This window comes from Corvus brachyrhynchos, unplaced genomic scaffold (assembly GCF_000691975.1).
Source record: "Corvus brachyrhynchos isolate BGI_N302 unplaced genomic scaffold, ASM69197v1 scaffold302, whole genome shotgun sequence".
NCBI lineage: Eukaryota > Metazoa > Chordata > Aves > Passeriformes > Corvidae > Corvus > Corvus brachyrhynchos.
This window is the reverse complement of record NW_008237244.1, coordinates 4,480,240-4,493,681: the sequence shown is the minus strand read 5'-3', so window position 1 is coordinate 4,493,681 and position 13,442 is coordinate 4,480,240. Positions and strand designations below refer to the sequence as shown.

The 13,442-nt window shown below is 39.3% G+C and overlaps 1 protein-coding gene across 1 annotated transcript in view; it reads right to left on the bottom strand.

The window, feature by feature from the left end:
* Nucleotides 1–3,484: 3,484 nt before the first annotated feature.
* CUNH8orf37 (chromosome unknown C8orf37 homolog) overlaps nucleotides 3,485–13,442 on the bottom strand; it is an 11,491-nt gene continuing 1,533 nt past the window's right edge. Inside the window, exons 2-6 of the mRNA XM_017730376.1 lie at nucleotides 12,968–13,067; nucleotides 10,509–10,579; nucleotides 9,927–9,992; nucleotides 9,031–9,126; nucleotides 3,485–7,074 (exon numbers count right to left, since the gene is read on the bottom strand). Coding sequence (XP_017585865.1) covers nucleotides 6,915–7,074; nucleotides 9,031–9,126; nucleotides 9,927–9,992; nucleotides 10,509–10,579; nucleotides 12,968–13,051 — 477 coding nt within the window. The 5' untranslated portion in view covers nucleotides 13,052–13,067 and the 3' untranslated portion in view covers nucleotides 3,485–6,914. The remainder of the gene's footprint in view (nucleotides 7,075–9,030; nucleotides 9,127–9,926; nucleotides 9,993–10,508; nucleotides 10,580–12,967; nucleotides 13,068–13,442) is intronic.

The window sequence follows — 13,442 nt, the reverse complement described above, 5'->3', positions numbered from 1 at the left end:
CTCAATCTTAGGCAAAATAATTTCTCAGTATACTTTGGGGAAGACATGAGAAATGAGACTCATCATTCATAGAAAAATCAGTGTGGAGGATCCTAGGATTTTGTGTCACTTCAGCCACTGAGGAGCACATATTGATGGAATGGTGCTTTGCCATGCTGTAGGCTCAGGGCAGATGGATTTCCCAAAATATACACACACATAAATCAAAAGGAAAATTGACATCATACGTTAACAAGCAACTGATTACACTGCAAATAATGTTTCGAAGCCATGTATCCGCCACTTGTAAACAAAACATCTCCCTGATCCAAAGCACTTAAGACAATGCAGCAACAGCTTTTATCTCCGAAGAGGTGGAACCAGAGCTGCGCCAGCACTGATATAAAATCTGTAATCTAAAAATGAAACCAGATATTGCAGTGCATACTCAGATTCAGGAAAGGCTTATATTGCTTTATGGCTAGTAAGACTAATAATATCTCTTACTGTGACAAAGTTTTTATTTTTAAAGACACACATCCTCCTACTTCAGCACGCAGATTAATCTTCCTGCAAGTGACAGTAACTCAGACTGAATGAGACTGTAATACATGAAGCACTATTTTGGATAAGTGGCCCCCAGGTATAATCTTTTCCTAAACCCCTCTGCATGTTTAAGATTGTACTCTGATTACATTGATGAGAATGGGCTCCCCAGGAAGGGCCAGGCAGCTATCACAGGCTGCTGTAGCAATTTATACACTTTTTCTTATCAGCATCCTGAGCAGCCCGCTCTGCCTAGATAAGGAGTTTGATGCTAAATTCAACCTTCCTGTCTCTGGTAGCTGCTTCCCCCTTCCTGTGAATGCTGTTTACATCAGGGCGGTCAGGACACGGAATTCCGAGCACACTCAGCTTGCTGCCTATCCCAAAGCTCCTAGCTGAAACACGTATGCTCACTATGACATCTACTGCAATGTCTTAGAGTAAGGCCATATGGCTTGCCTTTAAATAGAGACTGAAAAATTCTATGGATACTTTATAAATACCTTATCACCATTCAAGAGTGAACGTTTTTTTCCCCTCTGCAGGCAATCACATTTTCTAAGCAGAGGAATTTAAGGTACTAAGGAGCTAAAATATTATGTGCTGGTTTGACCGCTGTGAAAATGTCTTTCCTCCTCTCTGCCTCTCAGTTCTTTAGCAAAAAGTTCTGAAGCTGCAAGGGTTTCAGTTTCACTAAACTCTCTTGAACAACTTCAGAATCTTTTTGCTTCTATCTGAGTAGCAGTTATAAACAACTGTCTAAGAGGGTTTTACAAGCCCTGAATATCTTAGCTCTCATATCTAAATATAACATCTATGTTAGGTGTTACCTCTAGAACCTGTCAACAGGAGACAGGTTTCAAAATACTGCAGGAAATGCTGAAGCAGGGAATGGGCTGGATGGATTCACCCCCATCTTCTGGGCCAGCCTGTGGAACTGCAATCATAAAGATCCCTAGAAAGGACACCTCTCGTGAAGTTTTGTCCTTGCTTTTGGCAAAGAGTGGACATTTGAACTTCTCCCTGCAGCATGCTATTTTTTATTTCTTTCACTTAGTGTGTCTTTAGTTTAGAAGCAAACAAAAACCAATGGCTTAGTTCTTACCTGAAAAAATGTTTTAACAAAACTTTTCTATATGAAACCTTTCACAGTGTGCTACTCAGCCTTGCTTGTTCCTTTCTGCTCAATTAAACTTTTAATTCAATTGTTTCTCCTATTAGAAGAAATCAAATAAGCAAAGAATGAATTGTTACAGAGATCACTCACCTACGGTGTAACTAGGCTAAATTTAGATGATACTCCCTATTTTACCAGTAAAATAAGCAAACTTTAGTTTAATGGTTTAGATTTGTTTGTGCTTCTAGTTAAAAGCACCTTGTCACTTCTGCAGAAACAGACACAACCTAACTGGTTATTGGAAATAATATTTACTTCTATCCACTTTAAATCTGCTTTGTACACTCAAACTTTCTGGATTCCCAAAGAACCAGAAGTGAGTTCAGAGAGTGAGACTGCACTAACCTCAGCCGTGGCTCATGGATGATGGACTGCAGGATGTAGGTCTTTGGATGATTCCCATGCTGTATCTCAGACTGCTCTGCAGCATTTCTGGTCTATGTTACTTTCCTACATAGACAGGAACAACTGGGTTTTTTTTGCATTTCTAAATTTTGGACTTTTACTATTTCCTTTTAAAGAGCTCTCACCTTGGGTGATGTGCTATATAAATATTGTATTGAACATTAGAAGATCCTAACATATGGAACCTCTACTTCCCAAAATTATTTAGCATTTTCAGGGAAAAATTAATTTGGGGAGGGTGAAAAAAATCATGAGGCAATTCAGGTTTTCTACTGATGTTATTAGAGGATAAACATACACAAATATACCTAGATATGTACACACAGAGTTTTTTATGCTTCTTTAGATGACAGTTAAAAAGTTAATCTACTTCAGTATTGGGCAAGGATCACTTGAAGACCGTTTGGATAAATTCACACAAAAATCAAATCCAATTGCTACAGATCTGGCTACCACACTGATAATGACACTAGTAGGAGACAAATGCAAGAAGCCTCAGTCCGTTGAATGTAAACCATTATTACAGAAAAAAATAGAAGTATGAGCTTCTATTAGTGAAGCAGAAGCCTGAACTGCAACACTCAGCGGTGCTGCTCTGCCCTCTGCAGACTGGACTGTATAATCACATACTAACCCTGATCACGCACTTCTAAAGAACATCTAACTCCACAGAAAAAGAAGTTATCAAACTGAATGAAACACACAGAAACACCACTGTGAGACTTCAAGTCCTAAATAAGTCAGGAGTACTCCTGAGGCAGCACGTGGTTTCTGAGTACCTTCACCGTGTCCACACTGGCAATTAAGTTAGGGAAATAATTATTGCCTGAATAGCACCAATGCCTGGAATCCAAATTCAGAATGAGGTACAGGAAGTATTTATGTTTGTTACTCTAATGTAAGCCACACAGCATTTCTTGATGGTGGAGAAACAAGTTCCAACTCCCATATACAGAGCAACTCCTCCGTGGTACTAGGAATGGTTTTCTACAGCAAGACCCAGGGCACGTGGACCACGGCAAATGTGTGACTGATACACCAGGCTACCAGCACCCCACTCTGCAAGTTGTTATATGCCACCCTGCACACCCTGCCTCCACCTTTTATCCTCGCTAAACATCCAAGAAATGTGGCAAATGCATCCACCTTTATGAGCTCTCTATAATTTCATGTGCTCTCGTCATGTTAGCTGGTAAAGAATGTTAAAGCTTATTAATTCTCCTCTATTTGCTGCATCCCCACTGATGTGAGAAAACACACACAACAGTACTTATTGCTTCTCATGAGCTGGACAATGCTTTTGTATGAAGGACATGTCATAACCCTCCTGGCTTCTCTTGGATAGGAATAATACAATAGAATTCACACAACACACAATTCAGATTTGTTCCAACTTTTCATTTTATTAAGTGCTGACATTTGAAAAACTTTCTCAAAGCACACATGCCAAACCCTAGGCATCAGATGTGGCCCTCACAAATGAGCAGCACCTGACGTTCCTTTACTCCACCTGCCACCTGTCTGTGGTTATCGGGTGTCACACCACAGACAGAACGTCAGCTCTTCTGAAAAAAGAGCCTGGCAGGAAGAAAAATTTGCGTATGCAGCTCCCAACATAGCACTTCTTGTATTCTGTGACTACCACGTGTGCTGGTTACATGACCCAAAGACTCACATGTCAGGAAACAAGAGAAGTGGCAGTCTTTCAGCAAGTGGCAGTATTTGCAGAATAACTTCAGTACAAAACTAAAGTAAGTGTTTGGGGAAAAAAGGTCTTTATTTGATATTGCAAAGTTTGCAGTAAGTGATGTTATTATGCTTCTGTAAGTTAAATTTAATGGTGGGTCAAGATTCTTAATAATGACTCTTCTGAGCTATATTCACCCTCCATAGTTTGCAGGTAAAACAAGTGAAAGTTAGAGCAGCACATTAAAATTTGATGGAATCTCATTTTGTCATCCTTCATTGCTTTTATTTTTTTTGAGGGACCTGCTGCAGACTAATGGGACAGGCTAGAAAATTTCCAAGTGTATCAGTAAGCAAAATAAAAGTCTCAAATTTTCACCCTGCCCATTTCACAAATGGAAATTGTATAATTAATCCAAAGCAAAAAATTGGAGGAAAACAAGTGTCACACTTATACTTAGCAACACTGTTCTCCAGTGACTTCCATTTGACAACAGCTGAATTGCATTCTTAAACAGAATTCTTTACATATTCTTAAACAGAATTCTCTACATAATCCCTGCTATCTCAGATAACTGACACAGAAATATCACTTAGGGTCTGGGCTACATCGCGAAAACCTTGTACAATCTGACAGTACCTTCATCAAACGAGCATTCAAGCCCTAGTTTTACCTTTCTTTACATTCTTTTCATCCAAGGACTTTGGAGTGGTTTGTAACATGTAACTGAAGAAAGCAAAAGAAAGGAAATCAGATCTTAATGATGCTCCTCCTTCCAACAAAATAATTGTATCTAATGACATAGCAATTATTCTCAAATGTAGAAATATGCTAAATTCTGAAAACCCATACAAGAAGCACTATTTCTATACCTGTCTGCAACTTCTCTTAGACAAAAAGCTGTCATATCCCACCACTCTAACCAAGGCCAGAAGCAAGTTAACTACACTTGAATAAACCTGATTATTTCAGGGGAATGTTCAGCATACAGGAGACACGCTCCTTTTCCAAGTCACATAAGACTTGGTCTCATGAACTGAGATGGGAATTAGGATTTTCCTCATTTCCTGCTCACAAGTTGCAAGCCCAGCTTGTTTCTATGCTGTGGCACAAGTTCCAGTACAACTCTAGCCAAAAGACACCCTGTGGAACTACTTGGTCATGAGTTCCAAATAGCCTTGGAACAGACGAGCCAAGGCAAGTCAGCGTTTTTGAAATGCATTCTTTAAGAATGGAAAGCAGATTTCTTCTTCCCCAGAGCTTGTTGCCTTCTGTTGGGTTCTTCTCTTAGGCACTCTTCTCTTAAACACTGATGCTCTCTAGGCATGAAAGTCGCTTGGGCCCATCTGAAGAAAACCTGGGAACACTCACTGTGTACAGCCCAGACCAGGGCTACATCTTCACAAAGGACAGAAAGGCAAGCAGAGCTCTTCCAGGAGCTGACTGAGCATTAGCCAACTGGTCTCTGGTCCTGAACCTGCAGTTTTGGACTCCAGCAGTTGAAACTTCAGCCTGAAATACTAAATTCACTGAAAACAATACATGACCCTAAATATGTCTGTACCATCATGCCAAGCAGTACCTCTCCAAAGCCAACTCACCTCTGACTCTACAGCAAGGCTGCATGGGGCACTGGAAGGTGAAGTCTGGAGCACTGAAGAAGCACTGCCAGGCTTTCCAGGCACACTGCTGGGCCTCTGCAGGTTCTAAAACAAGCACTCATGGGAGAACAAGGTAAGCAGGGTGCAGAGTACGTGACGCCTCTGGTCACTACTGAGATCTGCTCTTTCAGAGTGCGACAGACACAGGAATCACCTCTACAAGAAAGACCATGCAATTGTTTTGGAAAAGCTCAGAAAGAGAATAAATGGACAGATTAGAACCATGAGCAAAACTTCAGAGAAAGGGAAATGGCTCTGTACAGCTAGAATTGCCCAAAGTAAGTAATTCTGAATTTATCTGTACAGACACACGTGCTGCACAGCAAAAATACTGACAGATGTCCCATTTTGAGACACCTTTCAGTGTAGTAAATGACAGGACTGGTTATTCTTTACTCCCTCTCCCCCTGCATAAAACTCAAATCTATCTTCTGTGTTATTTATACATAAAGAAAAGAAAAAGCTCATAAACTACAGCAACATTGACTGTAAGCAAGACAATTCAAGGAACAGTGTTACTGAGGGAAGGGAGTGTGTTGAAACAGGACAGTTACACTTTCTGAATACACAGTATTTTAAAGAGAAGCTGAAGTGAAAGCTAAGTGAAACTGAAAAAAAATCTTAATTTGAACATCATTGAGGATATATATTTTCTCACTCTTAAAAGCCTGAGCCTTTTTCCCTTGAAAATATCAAAAAAAGAGTAACATACCCTTCAGAATCTCTTTAAAATTGCATATTTAAAAATTGCACAATAACTTGCTCATCTCTTGTGCAGTGAGGGCTGAAGAGAAGTTCAAGAAACTCACTGTGGTAGAAGTCCTTAGTCAGCAGCAAGTGCTCTGAAGAAAGCAGTAGGAACTGGAAGAAAATTTTCAGCACCTGCAGTTTTTGGGTACTGGTGGGTAAAAGGAAGTAAAGTTTTGGGGTGTCCTGAAACCTTTAAGATGAGAGCTGATTCCATAGTAATTTTTTAAGAGATGAACAACCACTTGCTCTCATTAACAGCTATGAGCAAAGCAGAAAAGCAGGATTCACTTCTGTGCAGGAATTCATACACTTCTGTGTCATGGTTGTTTCCCAGTCCACCAGTTTGAGTCCAAGATTCTGCAGACACGGGAAATAAGGCTCTCTGCTAGATGTGAGGAACCGTCTCAAGGTGCTTTGCCCACGCCCAAGTCTGTTACTTCCTCTTCTTTTCTTTAACACTACTGTATGAGCTTTCACCTCATTTAGCTTCCAGAAAGCCTCCAAGTTGGTTGTTTCTCCTAATAATGCAAATCCCCACACAGCTTGCCAGACAGTTAAATTAAATTAAAAAAAAAAAAAGAGTTTTCAGGTTGAAATCTGGGTGTTACAATCTATTTCTAGATCTAAATATTGCAATTTTTCCATCTGTTCTCGGAAAACTGGGTAGGAAACAAATTGATTTTAAGACCCATTTCCACACAAGAAGACTTCATTCTCCATGTTTACCACAAACCCACCGAAGCTGCTGCTCTGTTTGGAGGTCAGTTAATTCATCAATGGATCTCCAGCTGCACTGACAAGCATATGCACGTGCTCCTTTCTTCTTTATCATCTTTGCTCTTAGTTTACTGAGCTCAGGCATGTTATTCCTGCCAAAGAAGTGAATTCAGCTTAGGATCATGCTTTTTTTTTTTTTTCCTAAGAAAAAATATTCACGAGGCCATTTCAAATCAGAAGACATCTTAAGGACAATTCAGAGTGCCACTGTCATGGATGAATTTAGGGATATATTTGAATTCTGTTTTGAATGCAATCCTTTCCCGAGAGCAGTCTCAGTGCTGTGCTCCCAGATTGACTGCAGATTGGTGTTTTTGTAAACAACGTTATCTGTTGGGTTTAGAGACTTCCAGTCAGCCTCCAGAAAAAAAGTTGGGAAGAAAACCAGGCAGAGTTAATTCCTGTGTTAAAAAATGATCCAAAAATGTATTTATCTTATCAAACTTACTGTAAAATTGCTATGCATAATGGGTAAAATTAGAGTTAAACTTTTCATTAGGAACTGCTACTCAGGATGATTGTTAAAGGGACTGAAATGAAATGGCCATAAGACTGTACATCAAACCAGAAATAATTCCTGTGCAGCTAATAACCACAACAAATGAAAAATCAGCATGGCTATGACAAAACCAAGTTGTTTCAAAAAAACCAAGTGAAAATGTAGCATTTTAGCTAACTTTGCTCTCATGACCTCTTGCCGGCCATCAATTACTGGACACTGAATTGCAAAAAAACATTAACAAGCCCAGCTAAATAAAGAAAACCCAAAACAAGTGTCAAAGGAAGAACTTTTAGAAAAAGAGATCAGGCACCTATTGATGGAAGGAAAATGTTTAATCTTAAAGTTTGCTTTCTAAAATTCAGGTTTGTCAAAATAAACAGCTAAGTATCTTGCTAAAGATTACGTATTTTAATCAATTTTACAAATATGTGATACTAATGCTGCTCATGTGGGTGGGGTTTTTTTTCAGTTTCATTTATTAATTTCAAGATCTGAGAAGCAAAATAATTTTGACTTGGGGTAAACAAAAGAATCCCACTTTTATTTTTTTTTATCCACCTTTCCCACTACCAAACTCATCTTAGGAGACCAGTGCAGCATGGTATTTTTAAAGCTGCTTTAAATAATAGGAAAAATAATGGTATTCAGAAAGAGATAGAAATTTTGAGACAGGAAGAAAAATACAGGAATAACCAAAGATGTAATACAGGAAAAATAATGGAAAAGGAGCTGATGTCTCCATTATTGTTCTGCTCTGGCTGTCACACTCCTCACTGTCCAAGCACTATCTCTGAACACATCCACCTCTTCCATCAGTTAACGGGCACACACAGAGACTGTACTAAAATAAGAGAAATCCAAATTTGATGTCTGTATTAGGAACATGCCTACTAAACTACATTTCACTAAGTCTTGGCATTAACTTTAGAAAAACTGGGAATAAGAACTCCTTAATTTTAAGTCTTCAAAAACTATTTAAAGAATTAAAGACATCACAATATAAGCAGAAAAGAAAAATCCCACCTCTCCATTTAACCAAACCTTTCTTTCAAGAAAGAAATCTGTTAAGAAATGAAGCTATTTGATTTTCACTGAACATGACAGCATACTTGATAGAGGAAAAAAGAACATCTGACTTGAAACCATCACAGTCTGTATAACTGAAAGTGAGGTGCAAAGCACATGCTGAACAGTCTGCATTCATGTTGTCGACATTGTAGACACCCTGCACTGGTTGGCAGAGGCCAACCCATCACATGGATTACCTGCTTATTTTAGCAACAAGCTGGCCTTTTGATCCATGAAACTTGAATTCTTTTTAAAGCAGAGGGAGAGTCATGGGAGAAGAGACAGAAATGGATGGAAACAAATTCTGGGAGATGTTGCTTCCCCTCCCCACAGAGTTTCCCACCTGATCCCAAACAGGTAGCATGCATGCTTCTTTTTAGGTGACACAGCAGTGCTAAGGGCTTTTCATCTTTCCTGTTCATATCAAGCCCCAAAGCACAGAAACACAACACTAATACCAAACCCACCTCAGACCCACCTGAAAAAAAGATAATCACAGGACTGATCCCAGATGTAGTCATTGAAAAGTGACACTCGGAAGTCACAAGCAGTACAACGTAGCTGATCACACGTTCTGGACAAAGAAGAACAATCAATCAGAGAAGCTGACTGATACAATGTACACGGATCATACCTGGTGTGCAGTACAGCACACTCAGAAATACCAGAAGCAACGTCACCTAATCTTAATGCTTTTACATCTCTGTCATGTTCAGAATTATGGTATGTGATTTAATTATATGTTCATGTATTATTTTTACAGGTTCCTATCCTCACTGAACACATGAAATAAACTGATATCCACTTGATATATTCTCTTTAGTCTTCCTCACTGGTACAGGACATGGGCAGCATCCAAATATGTGTTGAGTACATTATTACTTACTACAAAAAATGCCACATGGAAATGCAGTGATGTTCTATAGAATGTTGTGGATAAATCTTCAAAGTACCTCTTCTGCTAAATTCACCTGCAATTGCAAAGCACTCTGACCATTTTCAGTTCAGGTTCTGGGATGAACCAGCCCACTGATTTAAGTCACATACTTGGCAACACATAGAAAAATGAAGAGAGGCAGGGAAAAATAACAATGCAGCAGCAATTTCCTTAACTACTTGTTACTGATTTTTGGTTTCATGTCTCATTTGCAAGCATCTTCGAATACCTCAAACAAACAAAAGGTCAAGTGGTCAACAACAGAGGACTGGAAGGGACCAGTTGATTTCAACTGCAGTTACAGGGAGCCACTTCTTTAGATGACTATAAGGCTGTTCTGCCCTGTTCAAATGCAGAATTTTGTACCACCACAGAAACACAGCTGTGAATAAAAATAATGATAAAGCAAGTAGCACATATTTTTTCAGGTTTCCTACCTTTTTGAAATATTTGTTCCTATCCCAGATGGTGAAAGGCTTCCACCCAGGTACACTGGACAGCATCTATACGGATTCATTAAAAAATACTAAATTATAGCAAAACAGGTTGGAGAAAGCAGTACAACATTTCTCCTAGTTTAACCACATGGTATTTCTAAAAAAAATATTTATTAAATATAGGCAAAACATCCAAATGCTTTTAAACTACAGAATATTAAAATTTCCATTACCAAAGTGTTCAAAGAAAAACTCTTATGAAAATCACTCTCTATGCCAAATACACAAAGATCTATATATTGCAGCATTTGATAAATGTATATGTCCATAAGGCAAAGGAAGATGTTGTTCAATAGCTTAAATAATTAATAAATTTATAATAAATTATTTTGATCAAATGAAAACACATTAACAATTCTTTGAAATTACCTGTTTATCTTTGTTGTTCTTTACAAAGACTGTTTCTCTTCTCAGCGTCTTTCTTAAGAAATGTCAACACAGATTAAACAGCAGCACTATTATTAGACTGATAAGAAGTTATAATCAAGCAATGTCCAACAGGCCCGAATATTTTTCACCTACCTTTTCCTATATGCCGGTACAACAACTTTATTTCTATCAGGTGTGAGACTTGCAGAATTAGACTTCAAATTCTGTTTAAAAACAATCCAAGAATAAAATGCAGCATTACAGCAAAGTCACAATATTCTGTTTTACTTAATAACCAGGAGCCAGAAAATCTGAGTCACAGAAGACGGGGACTAAGACTCTAGGATATTTCTTGTTCAAGTTTATGAGGCTCTGAAGTAACAGGTAAGTGAGGAACAAGGCTTCTCTTCCCATACTGAATTTCCAGCTCTGGCTGAAGGAATTCCACACCACATGATCGCTTAGACTTTACAATCAAGACTTAGTATTTCATGCCCTCCTTTTAATAATTCTGCTTTTAAAACCAGTTATAATTTGGAATCTCTCCCTCGATGTCTTTTAGCTTTTGTTTCATTAAAACCCATCAAGAACTTAGATTATTCAAAAAGATAGTCTTTGAAAAGTTTCTTATTTGCTGTACACAGAAGAGTTTATTTGAATTCTAGAATATTAGAACTCTAGATCCTAAGTGGGAAGTTCTAGGGATATAAAATGATAAAATTATACAAATTTACTGACATAATTCTCTCTCCCTCAGATGTATACAAGTATTTTTGTTGGTTCAGATTTAGCCACTCTGTAAAAAACGAAAGACAAACAAAACAAAAACCATGTCACTCATGAAAATAAGAGAATCTGCAGGAGGTTACGAAGTATAAGTAACACCATTTACTACTGCTGATACCCAAATGAATATCTATTTTCAATGCCTTCTATCATTGTAACTGTCTTGAGAATGTAAATTTGTGGCTTCATCTCCATCTCCTGCTGTGAAATGAGGAGTCATTTGCAGAGGATACAAAATGGGGAGCAGTGGTTGGTGTGTCAGATGACTGCACTGCCATTAAGAGGGACCTCAAATGACTTACAGAAATGGGCTGAAAGCAATCTCTTCAAGTTCAGCTAAGGTGAAATGCAAACTCCTGCCCCAGGGGAGGAATAATCCTTATGCACAGAACACCACGTGGGCTGACCAGCCGGAAAGCGGCCTTGCAGAGAAGGCTGTGGGAAATTTGGTCGATAACAAGTGGACCATGAGCCAGCAGTGTGCCCTTGCGGCACAGAAGGCCAACAGTATCCTGGGCTACATTAGGAGGGATGTTGCCATCACGTCCAGGGAGGTGACCCCTCCTCTCTACTCAGCACTGATGAGACAGAATCACAGAATCATTTCAGCTGGAAGGGACCTTCCCCAGCTCAAAGCAGGGTCAGTTTCAGCAGCTTGCCAGGGACTGTGTCCGGCTGCATTTTGAAAACCTCCACAGACTGAGACTCCACAACCTCTCTGTGAAGTCTGTCCCTGTGTTTGACCACTGTTGCAGTTTAGAAAAAGTGTTTTCTTGTGTACAGATGGAATTTCGTGTTTCAGTGTATGCCCATTGTCTCTTGCCCTGTCACTGGGCACTACGGAGGAGAGTCTGGTCCCTTCTTTACTACAACTATAGTTATTTACACACATTGATAAGATCCCCCTGGAGCCTTCTCTTCTCCAGACTGAACAGTCCCAGCTCTCTCAGCTGCTCCTCATATGACAGGCATTCCAGTCTCTTAACCATCTCCACGGGCCTTTGCTGGAGGTTCTCCAGTAGCTCCACCTCTCTCTTGTATTTGAGAGACCAGAACGGGACACGGTAGTCCAGATACAACCTCACAGACATGTTTGGAGCACTATGTCCAGTACAAAAGAGGCATGGACATAATGGAGTGGGCCCAGGAAAGGACCATGAAGGTCATTAAGGATTTAGACCATCTGACATCCAGGCATAAGCTAAGACAGTTGGAATGGTTTAGCCCAGAGAAAACAATGGTCAGGAGAACCTTACGAAGGTATGTCAGGGAAGAATAAAGAAGACGTAGCCAGACTCTTCTCAGTGGGGATCACTGACAGGAGAGGCAATGGATGCAAACTGAAGTACAACAATTTCCACTTAAACATATGAAAAATCTTTATGACTTGTGAGGGTAGTCAAACACTGCAACAGGCTGCTTAGAGAGGCTGCAGTCTACATCCCCAGGGATAATCGAAAGCCATTTGGACATCGTCCTGGGTAACTGGCTCTAGGCAGTCTTGCTTAAGCAGGTGGTTGGACCAGATCGTCTCTAGAGGTCCCTTTTCCAACTGTGACCATTCTGTGATTCTGAGCATTGACACTATGCTCTATTTTGAACTAGCATTTTGTTTAATTGCCTGTTACTGTGTAGGTAAGAACATCTCTTTGTATTTCTCCTGTTCCTCAATACAGGATTACTGCATTTTCCTTTCTGCTTTATTTTCCAAGTTTATTCTACAGCTTGTTTTCATTCATGTTTTGCTTTAGAAGTTTTAGCTTATGGTGCTTTTACTTCCATTGTTGAACCTGACTTGTTCTGAATTTCTCCAAACCCCTACTCACCAGAGGTGTTTTGGTAAAGCTGCTGTCATTACAGATTTCATCAATAATGTCATCTAGATCTTCTTTGCTGCTGCCAGCACTCATTAACACTTTAGCTGATCTGAAAAATAAATAAACCAGCCTTCATCTTTGTAGCAAGACGACAGCAATTCTAAGAACTGTGAATTAAAAAATATAAACAGTTACAGCCTTTTTGCTCTAATATTTTTGTAGTATCTCAGGTACACCATTCAAATAATGACTGAACAGATGTAAACTGCAGGATAACACCTTGCAGGATAACCTTGAGTTGTCGCATCATAGGTCTTATTTTTGCTTGCTTCTTTTATTTCCAACCACTTCCAACCCTGAATAAAATTGTGACAGTATAACCCATGCTACACTTACTGGGAAATTAACTGGACAACCCTGATTTTTCACATTTAGCTTCAGCAGCAGGAGCACAAAAAGGTCAGAGGAAGGTCTCTACTCAAGT